Here is a 15794-nt window from a genome sequence, read left to right on the forward strand (position 1 = left end):
GAATTTCTAAGGGACTGATCCAGGGTGAATACTCTTCATCCCAGGCATACACTGGCTGGATTTCATTCCAAGGGAGACCAGAAATGTAAGATCTGATCCTTCTCCTGATGCCTGCTTCCAATTTCCCTTTCCCCAGTGAATGAGGGAGGCAAAAGCAGGAAAAATCAGCATGTCTTACATTTAGCAGAAAGCTGACCTTGATTTATAGTAGTGTGAAGGTATCCCTGTAGCATCTAAATGACACAATTTCCATTCCAGAAGGAACAGCATGGACTTAAAATCCATCCACTTCAAAAAGATTAAGGCATGTGAGTACAGCATGGACCACCTTGAGGGGCTGGGCTTAAAGGTGGCTCAGTTTAATTGCACAGCTCCTCCCAACCCTATGTGCACCAACAGGGTGACCACGACAGACTTGGAGTCTAAGTCATGACCATCTTTGTTTTTCTTGGTTTGTGTTGCAGCCATGATGTTACTAAACATCATATTTTGCCACTGGCTCTCGGTGCAGACACAAACATCTTCTCACCTGGGCTGGGTGGTGTAAAAACCAGGTCAGGGGCAAGAGATTCTATCTCTTGCTTGGTCAGCCGGATGACTCTGTTGGAGACGACCTGCTGCACTGAGTCCAGCTGGCTGAAGTCGGGCACAGAGATAGCAAAATCTGGGAGGAAGGAAATGGTCTGCAGCTCTGTGAGGTCAGCATTTCCAATCCCAATGCCAAAGGGCACCGTGCCACTCGTCTTCAGGACCACTGAGGGCCTCCTGACATCATCCTGGGACCGGTCAGCCGTCAGCAGGATCAGGAACTGCGGGACGCCCTCTGCTATCCTGCTGCCGCTCGACACGGTAAACACGTTCTTGATGAGATAGTCGAGGGCTGCCCCGGTGTTCAGAGGAGACCCTCCCATGAGCTTCAGCTGCTGGATGGCACTGATAAGGTCTGCTTTGTCCTCGTAGCTGTCGAGCAGGAACTCGGGCTGGATGGTGTTGCTGTACTGTGCCACAGCCACACGCACCTTGTCACGGCCAATGTCCAGGCTCTCGACAACCCTTTGGACAAACGTCTTCAGGAGGGGGAAACCTCTTCTGACACCGTCCGAGCCATCAATTAGAAACACCACATCCTTCTTCTCACCTCTCTCAACTACTGTTTGAGACAAGTAAGGGAAGGGGAGGGTGGGGATAAGTGAGATTCTCTTTTGCAGTGATATATTCTCCTCATACATTGAGAACTGAGGGAGTACAAAGCTTGGGGAGGGGAAGGTGAGGTTTTGGGTAAGGTGGTTGGGTTCCTTTGGCATTGGATGCAATCCCTGCCGAGGAGGAAGATGGGTGGAAGCTGGTGGAAACTGGAGTGCAGCACATTCCATGCCTTACCCAACCGAGTCATAGAATCATAGACCCACAGGAAACAGGGTGCCAAGGGACTTCTGGGTGCCATCTCCTTCTTGAGGCTGGGAGAAGTCAACAGCTCCCAAGGGGCATGGGAACGTGACACGTGGCTTTGCAATATGCAACAGGAGCCTGGGATCTTCTGTTCCCAAGAAAAAATGAGTTTCTGGATGAAATGGCAAACAAGGAGTGCTCACAGGGAGGTGGTGAAGAGAGGGAGAGAAAAGCTTTTCTGACGCATTACTGAACTTAGAAATAAGTACTTCTGAAAAGAAATTAAGAAATTGCTGGAGAGGACATCCAGCTGAAAATGCTGAAATACTCTTCTAAAATGCTAGATACTGATCTTCCAGGGTTTTTCTTTACTACCTTCAGGCAGGAAAAAACATGCTAATTGTGACCAAACTATTCTTCTTAAAAAAAAAATAACCAAACAAAAAAACACAAAGAAGCAAACAAAAAAATCTCAAAATCAAGACCATGAAGTGTCAAAGATCAGAGAACTTTGACCTGCTACTGACCAACAGAACAGCATAGCTTTGGCCTGGACAAGCAGAAAATATCACTGCCTCTCAAACACAGCAACTGCTGGATGACATCCCAAAAAGTACTGTTGGCTTCTTTAGAGCAAGGTCAAGTAGGACAAGCAAGAGAATGATCTGTCCCTCTGAAGAAAATATTCATTATCTACTTATGAATGCTTAGTCATATAAAGAGTTAACAAGGGCAACTGAATTCTGAATGCAGACTTCAGATCAAATTTATTTCTTAAGAGGATTGTTGGAAACCTGGTGGGTTAATGCATAGGAATATTAATGTAGATGGGAAGAGGGAGCAGACATTGCCTGGTGTATCCCAGTTTAATTTACTTCCTCTGAAGTTCAGGAACAATGGGAAAGCCCTATTAAAACTCCCTGTGTAGCAGATAAAGAAGAAAAAATATGGTTGCTCCTATGGAATGGATGCCCTTTAGCCAAGAATACTAGGAAAACTGGGTGGATGCAGCTATCCCTGTACAAATAGCACAATTATTAATAGTCCTTGGTGGTCAAAGGGATTCCAAATTGCCTGGACAAGACAGAAATGATTTTAAAGGGAGAATGGAATTTAAGAGCACTGATTGCACAAGTCTTGGCTGGGACAGAAGCTGCACAAATATGGGAAGGGTCATGAATCTGCATGGAAAGGATGGGATAAGAGATGGGGATTATCATGCTCTGGTCATTTGGAGCAGGCTGATGTTGGGGAGACAAGGGGTGAAAATGTAGAAGAAAACCTACAAGACCTACAAGGAAGGATTGAACCAGCTGGGTACACAGCTGGTGACACGAGGACCAAGGCAAGACCTACATGTCAAGCCTAAAGTAGATGAAAAGGCTGCCACACAAAATTTGGGAGGGGGCTGCCATCTGTGTCCTCCTCAGGTTGAAGGAGATGCAGAAGGCTTGAACTGTGAATAGGGAGACAGAAGTGTCACATGAAGGGAAAGTGTTGTCTGATAAAACCAATTTAACAGATTGGTTATGGAATCTGGGAAGCCTCCCCCAGAGGGTTTCCGGAACAGATTAAATCAATGTCATCTAGTTCTGGGCAAAAAGATCCTGCTGGGGATAAGGGCGTGTAGCAGATGGCACCCTGAGTTTCCTTGCAGCCCTATTTCTTTTTTATGTTTCTATGATTCTAAGTCCATCTGCCCCTTTTACAGAGAGAAGATATGGATGTTATTACACTTTTCCTTGTTTCCACCTCCTGTTGGGAGATAAACTAATGCTCCAGTTAGGGCTGCCTCAGGAAATCACACAGCTGGACATGCATAATTTCCAGTACTGTGGTGTGAATTTATTATTGTTGCCATGTGATTATTTTGAAGACTTTTTAAAATTTATTCTTCAATTAATCCATCTCATCTACTGAGCTTGAATGGTAACTGAGTCAAGAGCATCTCATGTATTGGTGTGTATGTAGAAAATGTAGAAACTGCCATCATATCCTGGAATAGATAACAGAGCAAGAGTGAATCCAGTGTGCTGGATTCCACTCCTCCAGAAAAGGGAAGATGGCAAGAGAAATTGAGACAAGCCAGTATTTACTTCTTTTAGCCCTTTCCCAGCATTTCACATCAATTAATGCAACATCTCTGGAGCAACAACTATTATTTCAGGCTTGTCCCTTGTTCTACACACTGGAAACAGCACCAGCTGCAGCTCTTGCAACTGAACAAAGGCATTTTCACCACTTATCACTAAATTTTGGTTTGGAACGTAATGCCTTGCTGGGCCAGAGTGTGAGCAGAGGAAACTCCAAGTACAACAGCAGTTTCTACACAATCATTTTAAACATCACCAGACCCAGATGCTCCAGTTACCAATTAAGAGGGGCATGTAAGTCACGCCTTTCAGCCTCTTGGAAACCCCAAGGCTCCCTGTACCTGTTGGCTGAAGCTGGACTGTTCTCAACAGGTTGACTATGTTTGGCTGAAGCTCTGAAATCCGTTGGAGGGATTCGACGTTCAGGAGGAAGTGTGGGGCATAGACAATCCTTTCCAGCTCTACAGGGTCAGCATTTTTGGCTTTGATACCAAAGGTTACAACTCCAGCATGCTTCAGGACATCTGATGGCTCCTCCACATCATCTGTTGATCTCCCAGCAACAAGAAGGACCAAAAACTGAGGAACCCCTTCTTCGATCCTGCTTCCAGCTTCCTTGACAAACAACCTTCTTATGGCTTCATCAAGTGCAGCTCCAATGTTCAGTTGCTTCCCAGTTTTAATCTTCATCCTCTTCACTTTGACAAGCATATCTTGCTTGGATGAGTACTCAGCAAAGTCAAATTCAACTTGGATGGTGTCACTGAACTGAGCTACAGCGACTCGTGTGGCATCAGAGCCCACATTCAGGTCAGAAATGACTTTGTGTACAAAATCCCGGACGGCAGGAAAGCTGCCCAAGAGGTTGGCTGAGCCATCAATCAGGAATAAAACATCTTTCTTGCTTTCTAGAATAAATTCACAAATGAAAAGAGGGGGGGGGGGGGAAAGAAGAAATGAAAGAATTTTTCTTCTTGTATGTCATCCTAGAAAATTGTCTATAAGTTAGCTGAGTTTCAATCTTTCAATATTTTCATTTACCGAAGTATTCAATGTCTGCAGAACTACACAGCATCTGAGGAAGAAGGGGAAGCAAGGACATGTCTATCCTAAGACTCAATAAATTCAGGCACCAGATGGAAATACCATGTATTGCATCACATCAGATCACATCATGAATTGGCTGATTCAGTGATGTTTAAGGTCTAGCAATACGTTGACAGTACAGACATGAAGTAAAGCAGCAGTGGAGGGTTGGTTGGGTTTTTTTCCTATTTAAAGGCTCAGTAGACAACAAAAAGACAGTTAATGCTCACGTACAAAAAATATTTCCTGGATTTTCTCCCGCTTGGATCACAAGGGGCATCTAAATCCATAAAAGCCTTCCACCTATTTCAATTTGATGCCCTTTTGATCTCATTGAATACCCAAGGCAAACCCCAGCCTCTTGTACCTTCATGTTAATCTTAATGGTCTCCTTTCCATACTAACCCATCCCATCTTATGCCTTCATGGGCACATAACCACAATAATGGAATTCATGAGAAAATACCTGTTTAAAAAGGGATAAACTTGCCAAAAGCCTTTGTATTTAATATTGGAGGATAACTTTGAATTTCTGGAGTCAAATCCAGCCTCTGTGACAGCCTGATGACATCACTTGGACCAAGTGTTTCTGGGGATGGATTTGCCCACCTGTTCCTGGCTAGACTTCTGCTCCTCTGTGCTCTTTGGCATGACTTTAACCTTTCCCTACCACTTCTTGTGGTCAAAATTTCATGCTCCTGTTGCCTGATTTAGGGCACGTGATGCATTTTCACATTGTGGCCCTATTATGGGAAGGTAAGGGAACACCAGAGTCAGTGACTGATTGGCACAGACTCACTCAGGTCCTCCTTTGGTCCTGACCTACCAAAAGACTTAAATAAGGTATGGTAGCAATGACTTGAACAAAATTAAGAGCTGTCAGTGTCAAGCCATGTATTCCTAGATTCATAGAATGGTTTGGTTTGGAAGGGAGCTAAAAGATCATCAAGTTAAGCACAGCCATAACCACCTTGCTGTCTCAGGGCTTGGACACATGTCAAGGTGTACAATGGAAACAAGAAATTCACTTAAACAAGATTAACTTCATGCAGTCAGCATGCAGGAAGGTAGGTATTACCTGTTGGGGCGAGTGGAACCTCTTCCACACCTCCACTAACATATGTTGTTATGGGCTTATTTAACTCCTGGGGTAAAGCTGCCAGATCACTGAAATCATCCATAAAATACACCATTCTTGGATTAAAGGCAATCTGTTCAAGCTCTGCCTTATCCGCATTCCTAACGCCAACAGCAAAAGTCAGCACTCCAGCCCGAGCTAATTCATTGGAAACTTGGAGGAAGGGGTCGGCAGAGCTCCCTGCCGTCACCAGCACCAGCACCTGGGGCACTTGCTCATTTATCCTGCTCCCAGCGGCCTCCGTGAAGTGATTCGAGAGCACAAAGTTCAGCGCGGAGCCAGTGTTGAGCACCGACCCCCCCTTGGGCCTCAGCTGCCCCAGGCGCTGGATTATGTCAGATTTGGTTTGGTAGGAGTACAGGGAGAACTCTGTTTGGGGGGTGTCGCTAAATTGCACTAAGCCAACTCGCATTTTGTCACTGCCGACATCAAGGTAGTTAACTAGGGTGGCAACAAAGTCCCGCACAAAGGGGAAGTTGGCATTTCCGACGTTGAGTGATCCATCCAAAAGAAAGATGATATCCCTTTTGGTTACTTGAACTGCAGTAGAGCACAGAAAACAACGTAAGACATCACAGAAAACAAAAATGGAATTATTTTTTTTTATCATGTGTGCATGCAGCAAATGCCGTACACGCATGTGAACCATGTTAGAGGGGAGAGAGAGAGGGAGAGGAGCAAGGTGTGATCAGCACAGAAGTAACAAGGACCTTGCTGGAAATGACCGAATTGGGCAGGGAAGGATTAGCAACTCTTTTAAATGTTGGGCTCAACAGCTACCTGAGGATACCTGCCTTCCTGAGCTCTGCACTTTACTGCCTGTTGTTACAGACATCCATTTTGTGGGCTGTTCATGGGGGAGAAATTTCCCACTTTTGGCAGTAAGCAGCCAGCTCTTGGTTTCTTTTTTTAAGGTTAAATCCTTCTTGGGCTATCTCCAAGCATCTGAGCTCCAGGACAAATGTCTGCACCCCAAAGACACCACAGGGTCATCACCTTGTGTTCTTATTTTTTGCTCTAAACACATCTAGATCACAGACCAAAATGCCAAGCCTTTAAATAAAATCTCAGAGAATCATCTAAGACATCCCCCTAGATGCCTTCCTCCAAATTAGTTATTCAAGGATTTATTTATGCCCATTGCTAATTCTGCCCATTGTAATTCTGTTTAAAGCATTTCTGGCTAGATTAATCAATTCTCTAGCTTGCCTTGTCCCTGCAAGCTTGCTGTCCTGTATATAAAATATATAAATACTGAGCTATTCAGAGCAAAAAGGAAATAAAAGGCTCTTTGGCATACAAGGATTTTACAGATGGTCTTGGCTTTCTGTATTTTTAATTTTTCCCTGAAAATGCTATTCAAGGCCCAGGGTGAGACAATAGCCAGTTAAAATGCAATTGCCCAGTCTCAAAATCAGTTTTGTTACTACCAATAATAATTTGTGGGGGTAGGATTTGATCCCTTCCTTGTTATGTATGTGAATAGCCATGAGCACAAAAAAAAGACTGAAAAACAGAGAAGCTGCATGAATGACCTTTAAAGAACAAGAAAACACAGCACATTTTTAATTTACATTGAAAAATAAACACATCAGGTTTGGTGTATAGCCATGCAAAACTGTATTAGCTGGAAACACACTCTGAAACAAAGCTTATTAAATAATAAGTCCTGTGATATTCATCTTCATTAAGGACAAGTATTGGCAAACTGATTTCAAAATGTCTTCTTTTCATGTAAATTAGACACGTGATTTAATTCTTTCGTGACTCTTTTCAAACATTCTGTTCCTTTTCCACTGCAGTTTATAATTTTAAATTACGTGAGAAACTAGAAAAAATATGGACACAATTCAACAGCTACCTAAGCCAATGGGAATCTCACTATTGATCTTGCTGGGAGCTGAAAGAAATCCTGGTTTTCTAATGTTCATATGCCATGAGACAGAAATACAAGGTTCAAATATGATCTTGTGCAACATGGATTTCACCTCAAGCATCTCTATTGTGAAGAAATCCTGAGAAATTTGGTATAAAATCTGCATGCACCTGGAACATCTCTTGAAATGCAGGGAGAACTTCCTCAAAAGACACAACCCTATCATTGGTTTCTTCCAAAGTCTACTGATGTCAATGGCAAGAACAATTAAAAAAAGTCCACTGGCTTTGTGGAGCTTTGGATCATCTTCCAAACAGACAATGAAAATCAACACTGAAATATCCTTGTGTGCCTCTTTGGGCTTGAGCTGAGTAAATCGTAAGAAAACTAGGTATGTTCTTAAAGGGTGAGTTTCAGTCCAACAGTGTCAGCTCTGAACATCTCCACAAACAAATTAACTTATTCTTTACACTCCAATGAAACCTCTACTTTCCTGAGCCAACTCCCACTATGGATGATTCCTAAACTGAGGAAGAGACTTTAACATTCACAGGTATCCCATTCATAGGCTACACAGACCCTAAAAAGAGTGAAAACCTCCACTGGACAATGTGGGTACCTAAACTGGTAAAGCACGTCTTCCACATCCAGGCCTTTTAATGATGGTGACAAAATCAGAACAGGACAAAAAATCTCCAGGAAGTAAGGATAAAGCTGTAACAATAACCACACTACCAAGTTCACTGACCCGTTCATGCACTCACATTTAACCATGCTGGAACATGCATTTGATGTGGTTTTTTCCCCATTACCTCTACATGTCACAGAATAAGAATTGGCAAAACTTATAAACCACACCTCCTTAATTAGAAAAAAAGCCATTAATTACCTGCTGGTGGCTCTGGGACAATCAGCCCTCCAGAGAGTGTCCGGATAGGTGAGAGCACTTCAGGAAGGATGCCTTGCATGTACTGGGGGCGGAAGTCACTTGGGTTGAACACAAAATCTCGTTCATGAGCAATCTCTTGAAGCTCTGTCAGGTCAGCATTTCTCGACCCCACGGCGAGTGTCACTATCCGGTTCCTTTTCAACTCCGCTGCAGCTTGGTCAACGCCATCCCTGGACTTACCCCCAGTGATGAGCACCAGCATGGGGAGCACCCCTTCCTCCATCCTGCATCCTGCAGCACTGCTGAAGAAGTTGGTCCTCACAAAGTCCAGTGCCGAGCCAGTGTTGAGTGCTGTGCCACCCATGAGCTTCATCTTCCTCACGTTGGCCATCACATCCTTTCTGGTCTGGTGGGTGTTAAAATAAAACTCTGGCTTCACAGTGTCTGTGTACTGTGCCACCGCCACTTGGATCAGGTCGGGTCCAATCTCCAGCCTTTGGACAATTTTGGCAATGAAATCACGAATTGCATTAAAGGGGGCAGCCCCCAAAGCAGTTGAGCCATCTATCAGGAAGACTATATCCTTCTTGTTCACTTCAATAACTGCAAGTAACACATGAACATCATGTTAGCCTTCAAAACACTCTTCATCAATTCTATGTCAACAGCTCAGCAACGTTCAGGACCTCTTGTTTGTTTGGAATACTGTTACTCTCAACCCCTTTAAAAAGGTCTTGCTTTCCAAACAGAATGAATTTTTTAGGCTCTAGCAGAGGACTAATAGTAAATCTGACTGTCTTCCCCTTTCTAAAGCACCAAAGAGTTGAAGGGTTGCAAGACCTGTCATTTTTACACACTTGAATAGTAAAATATGTGTACGTGTCAAAGCAAGAACGAAAGGCAGTAAAGAGAAATCTTGGTACTCAGGGGGCGCATGAACTAAAATAAGCAGGTGCTGCTCCTTCTATCTGCAGAGAAACCACTTGAATGGTGGTGGTTTGGTATGAGAAGTATTAGGTTCCTGAAAGCAATGACACAAGGAAAGAACAGTCTCCTACTAAACATGCCTGGGTTTGGGGTCTTTGTATCCTATATCTTATTCCTTATCTAACAAAAACAAGTTATGGTTTTTCTTGGCACAGCTGGCCCAGTCATGGATGAGCTGGATTAGGTTCTGGTGGCCATGTCTTTAACAAACAGATTCCCTGGCTTGTAACTTATGAAATTTTATTATTGATGGGGGCACAGGACACAGAAAGAGCACAATTAGCTTTCCAGTGCCTTGGCTAAGTTTGAAGAAAGATAGTTAGGGAGGAAAAAAATCCTGTTGTCCGGCACTGGAACCAAAGCATCATGATATTTAATACAGCAAATATATTTTTTTAAAAGGTAGATATTAATAAGACCAATGTGATTGTGTTAACAGCATTATACATGATTATCATGGTGCCTAATCTTAATACCATCTTTTAGACAAATCCTCTCACATCATCACCTCTCTGATTTCATGCCATTGATGTGAGAAAGGAAACTTTGTGTTGCTTCCAAGATATGCTGGAGCACTATGGATCATTGTGTTACGTTGGACTTGGGGTATCCTTAAACCACTCACCCACCTAAGAGCTCCTGAGATGGGTTCAGGATTCAAGGAGACAGATCCATCCCACACCCAGTGCACAGCCTGTGGGAAGAGGACACCCGGTCCCATGGGGATCTCACACCCCTCAGGGCAAGCAGTAGCAAACACTGCCTTGCCCTGTCTGGATGGAGAAGAGCAGCCCCCAGCCCATCAGGGCTTCTCTGTGTGGAGGCTGTTTACTTTGGATTTCAACAAAGAACAAAATTTTGGCTGCAGTCCTCATTGGCCAGACACCAGCTGGCCGTGGATAGCTGTGCTCCCAAAGGCTGGGTGCTGTCAGGTTTCTCACTGAGGGTGAGTGCCATGAGACTGGGCTGCCCCGAGGGGTGACTTGGAGCTGGGGATGACATCTGTGACTCGGCTGCCCCTCTGCCCTCAGACCCTGAAAGACCTGCATGCATCAGCAAAGGTGAACATTTGCAAACACCTCTCATCGAGTTGTGCTAGAGATAGTGTCATTAAGGACCAGTTGTGAAAAATGGAAGTTTAAAATTGTCTGCCGTGGTGCTGTCAGGCACAAAGTGATGAGGACATGCACAAAGCAAACGTGGTGGTGCCCTCCTCAAGCCACAACCTCAAGTGAGCTGCCAGTGGCCTGCAATTGGCTTCCCAGGCTGTCAGAACAGAGCTACGCACAAAGCAACAAGCGTTTGTGTAAATGACTCCTTTTCCCAGAGCCATGATTTCCAGCATTCATCCCTCCAGCCAGGTTTTTTTTTTCCTCCTCAGTTACTCCAAGGAGGAGAGGGCTGGAAACAGGAAGCTTTGGATAATGGATAGCAAGGGCTGATATTGCTGCTTTTTATGACCCAGGGGCAATGTACAAGGCACATCCTTAGCTTGTCAGCAGCCAGAGATCCAAAAGTGGAGAGCCTGGAAACTTTTGACTTCTGGGGGAAACATCAAAAGGGCTTAGGAAGATGAGGGAGGCTGGGAAGGAAGAGTTCCCTCCGCTTCTCATTTCTATTGCAGCTCTCAAATCCTGCAGTATTTTTCCTCGGGAATGCAAGAAACAAACCCAAAACACACAGGAAGAAACAACCCACGGGTATGGTTTGCATATACACAATTAATGCAAAAGACTTTTAGCAGGGCTGTGCACATCTCAAAGGGTTTATTCCAAAGCCCTGTAAAGCTGATGGCAAGCCTCCCAAGAATTTCAAAGGATTTGGAATCAAAGCATTGTATCTTTGACTCTCTAAACTGAGAATGTTGGAGGGTGTCAGCTCTGAACCCAGCCCTGCATAGTTTCATCCTCATTGCCATGTCAGCTGTCTAGTCAAGCACCTCATCTAACTTCATCATCCAGGTTCCCCCAGGAGGTGAAAGAACAGAAAGCCACTTTGGAACACCCTTTCATCCCAGGATGAACAGCTGGCCAGTGAAGTGAAGTGAGATGACTTCAGTATTTCATAGGAGCGCTTGGCACCTCAGTGGGTTTGGCATCCCTTTTGGGCTTCAGCATCTCCCAAACCGCTTTACCCTGCAGCATTCCAAGTTTTTGATGTGAATCAAACAAATCAGTCCAGATTGATTTCCATGGATGCCAGAGGTAGGGAATTCACTGAAGATCCTTTGAAAACAATCTACTTCCCCATTTAGCATAGCCATCTGTATGTAACTGTACAGGCTGATGTAGCATCTTCCAGAAATGAGCTGGCACTTTAGGTGAGAAATATACAAGTGCAGATGAAACAAAACGTACCAAATTTTTTTAATCTTGCCATTCAAACTGTTAAAAAACAGACAGGAGGAAAGAGAGATTTTCCATTGAGTTGCAAGGATCCCAGCATACACATTTTAGCTCCACATGCTGACTTCATATTATTTGGCTTAATATGGTTCTTGTAAGATGCTACAAGAAAAAGTTCTTAATGTTCTTTCCTGGAATAATCAAGGCAAGGTCATAAAACGATCTCTAAGGCAAATGCCTCGCTTTGATTTGAGCCACAGGATAGCAATCATGTGTAGGAATGGATCAGTGAAGACATCTGGAAAGCAGTTTTATATGTCAACATACAGCATGAGGAACAGTGTGTACAGAGCTCCAGACTGACAACGAGATCCCAAAAGTGCTGTTTGCATCCTGTTAATTAAGTGCAGCAGCTCCTCTGCAATATGACATACTGTGTCTTCCATAAATCACTTGTTTACCCCATAAATCTAGATATTCATTATTCTGCCATACCTGACTGATGTTAGTCCAGAAATAATGTCAGTGGGACTTACAGGTGACAAAGTGACCTAAGGGGAATATTAACACCTGCATTTTTAATTTCCATGGCCTCATGGAAAGCTGAAAACTTTCTCAGCTAATGGGTCAAAGGTAGGGATTTCACTTCAGAAGAACTAAGGGCTGTTCAGTTTTTAAGTTCAACAACACAGGAATGTTGCCCTTTCACCAAGGGCAGCCCAGAGCTTCAGTGAGTTGTGGAATCTTACTGTTTTAGCATGCAGATAATTTCAACTCTGGTACATAGGGATCCATTTAGCATTCCTGATACCTTCCTCACCCACATTTTATGATCATGACACTTCAAAATGACATATAATGTAAGCTTACATGGCATAAATATTTTTGCAACTGACAGTGCTGCAGTGTTTACTCCCAGGGTGCTTAGATATCTCAATAAGGATTATATGAGCTTTTTTTATTATACTCTTTTTTTTAATATACTCTACTCCCCATGTCATGCCAGTTATTGCAACAAGACCTCATGGTTCTTGAGAGATAACGCACTGAGCCAATGAGTTTCTGCAAAGAAACATCGCTTCTCCATAACTAGACCAGAGAAATTAATTGAAAAAAAAATTTAAATACTTAGAGTTTTAAATATGCTGGTAAAGTGTGAAAAAGCTCAATCATTCATTGATTCACCAAAAAGCAAGTGTCTAGAAAGGCATACATACCTTCAGTCACAATGGTTGGGGCCGCTAACAAAATGAGCCTTTGGGCCACTCCAACAATGTTGGGCAGTAATAATTCTTGAAGAGCATCAAGGTTACGGATATCCAGGGCAGTATAGGCGAAGCTTCCATCAGTAGCAATCTGCTGCAGCTCTGCACTGTCAGCATTCAGGACCCCAATGCTAAATGAAAATATACCAGCTTGCTTCACCGCTAACAAGCCCTCTCGGATATCATCACTAGACTCTCCACCACTTATCAGCACTAAAATCTGAGGCACTGCTTCCTCTATCCTGCTGCCTCCCGCCTGGGTGAAGAGGTTCTCCACCACAAACTCCAGAGCCGCACCGGTGTTGGCCTCCTCGCCCCCGCGGAAGCCAAGTGCCTTCACGGCATCCAGGACATCCGCCTTTGTGGAGTAGCTGTTCAAAGAGAACTCGGTTCTGGGTTGATCACTATACTGCACCACCCCAATGTGTATCTGCTGAGCTCCAACTCTGAGGGTCTCAATCAAATTTACAAGGAAATCGCGTATGGCTGGAAAATTGACACCTCCGATGTTGTTTGATCCGTCAATAAGGAAAATAAGGTCAGCGGACTCTTGAGCTTTAAAAAAAAGAAATGCAAAAGGTGAAAGCATTAAAATGGGTGATTACATGCAGTTGTAACAGTGTTCTGACATGTTTCTTGGAAAACCAGTGAGAAACACGAACATGAGAAAACAAAACAACGTGATCACTGAGGAGGTGACTTTTGCCTCTTAGTTCTGCATTCTGATTGAATATGAGCTCTCAGACCCTTCCCAGCAGCATCCACAACCCATCCAGGGAGGGCTTGAGTGGAAACAACACCAGCCAGTGGCTGTAGTAACATGGGGGGTTGGCATTATTGCCATGCAAGGAGAAACCTGGGCAAAACATAGTTTTTGGAAATCTAGATATGTTCCATTAGTGGCCTGTCCAAATATTTAGACAGAGCAAAAGAAAAAGGTGGGCTTTGGTGGTAATTCACACTCAAGATAGATGGGAGGAGGTTTTCATCATCATTGCATTCTTCTTTTTGAGAAGAAAAAAGCCAGCATTTACTGGATGCAGGGAAAGTTTCAGCTTCTCTGTCACGATTCTGCTCTTTTGCTGGTTAAACACAGAGGCTGAATATATGGGTTTCTCCCACCATGATTAAGTATTATTTAAAATGCATTTGTTAGAAACAATTCACAAGGTTTTAGTTAGTTTTCTTGGACTGTAACTCTTTGACCAACTGCCATCATCCACCTGAAGTTATGTGTCTAGCAGGCTGACCCACACACTTCTCAACCCAGGCCACACAAAATTTAAATATTTTACACAAAGATGGGTTGATTATTGCCAGAGGGGTCTGGTCTGTATTCTTCACAGGGATTGGGGATATTCAATCAAGGAATGCAGAATCAGGTTAAAAAAGGGTGATGAAATCAGTCATGACACAATTATCCAACTCTAGTTGTTGTGACCATGCCCAGATGATCACAAGCCTTTGCTGAGGATATACACACACCAAACAAAATCTGTACATGGCATGAACGTGGTGTTGAAGGGGAGTATTTTTGCTGTGAGGCTTACCAAAGCAGACCCAAAATGCCCTGGTGTCTGCTCTTATTCCTTTTGCTCAACTAATTTTACCATTGACATCACCAAGAGCTGTATGCATGCAAAAAAGAGCGGGGGAAAATACCCCAAAGCATGCTCGGATGTTTCCATGCCATTACTCTCCACTCTCATTAAGAACTCAAATTTCAGACTATTTGCAAGTGAATGACAAGCAACATTTGGAAATCTTTCTCAGTCAGCTCTCAACTTTTGAAAGCCAAAGGTGAAACCAGCAGCAAAGCTGGCATGTGGTTTAGCAAGACTAGGAATGAGCCCGAGATCTTTGCTATTAACCAGCCCTGCCACTGAATTATTTATTTATTGACAATTTGGTTGTTTTTACTAGTACATGTTTTCATAAACCAGGAGATTCAAAGAATGCTGCAATTCCAGTGACAAAGGAGAAGGTCTCCAAATCAGCATCACACCCCTGGACCAACTCAATGGTCAGTGTTGGCTCAGAGGAAATCACCAAGGTTCAGAATTCCAAGGAGCTGCAGGATTTATTTTTCCATTGAGGCAAAATTTAGGGGTGCTTAGGCTTGGTTTTACTGAGCCATTTTCAGCTGGGATGTTCCACTTCATCATAAAAAAATGAAAGGGAAATCTCACAGTGGTTTTACCCAGGGATGCTTTAGATATCCTGGATATCTTTTGGGAGGAACAAGATTCCAGGCACTAATGGGTTGCTCCCACTGAAGAGAAAATAGATAAGAAACAGATGTGTTGGATAATTTGTCATCACTGTAAAAAAACCTTGTACTTCAGTGCACATTTATGGAACAAGCTGGAGAACAAATAAAAGCATGCTGGTTACACAACTAAGCAAGGAGAGTCAGATGAGACAGACAGGTCAGATTTAACAAATACTTCAGGGCAAACTCGGGGCTGACTGTTGTACTTACGTGAGTCAGCTCCAGGGACTGCCACAGAACAACAGTTTTGGTTCTGTTTACTGGAACCACTACAGGGCTGGGGCTTTTGTACACTTCCATTTCATATTAGGGCTCGTTTCTAACACAGCCTCCATGGCATTTTCATATATTTTCATGCCACATGTAGTGATCAGCTGAAAACTGACTTCTTATGTTATTTGTACCATGCTTTGCACACTGTTATCATCCAAGGTTTAGGACCTGTAACATCTTT

General features: G+C 43.5%; 1 protein-coding gene across 1 annotated transcript in view; it reads right to left on the reverse strand.

Annotated features, from left to right (window-relative positions):
• Positions 1–15794, reverse strand: part of COL6A3 (collagen type VI alpha 3 chain) — a 58996-nt gene that overhangs the window by 29999 nt on the left and 13203 nt on the right. Inside the window, exons 3-7 of the mRNA XM_083865633.1 lie at positions 13021–13623; positions 8472–9074; positions 5647–6246; positions 3824–4390; positions 530–1150 (exon numbers count right to left, since the gene is read on the reverse strand). Of these exons, the coding sequence (XP_083721759.1) occupies positions 530–1150; positions 3824–4390; positions 5647–6246; positions 8472–9074; positions 13021–13623 (2994 nt within the window). The remainder of the gene's footprint in view (positions 1–529; positions 1151–3823; positions 4391–5646; positions 6247–8471; positions 9075–13020; positions 13624–15794) is intronic.

This window comes from Zosterops lateralis (genome assembly GCF_965231275.1).
Source record: "Zosterops lateralis genome assembly, chromosome: 7".
Lineage (NCBI taxonomy): Eukaryota > Metazoa > Chordata > Aves > Passeriformes > Zosteropidae > Zosterops > Zosterops lateralis.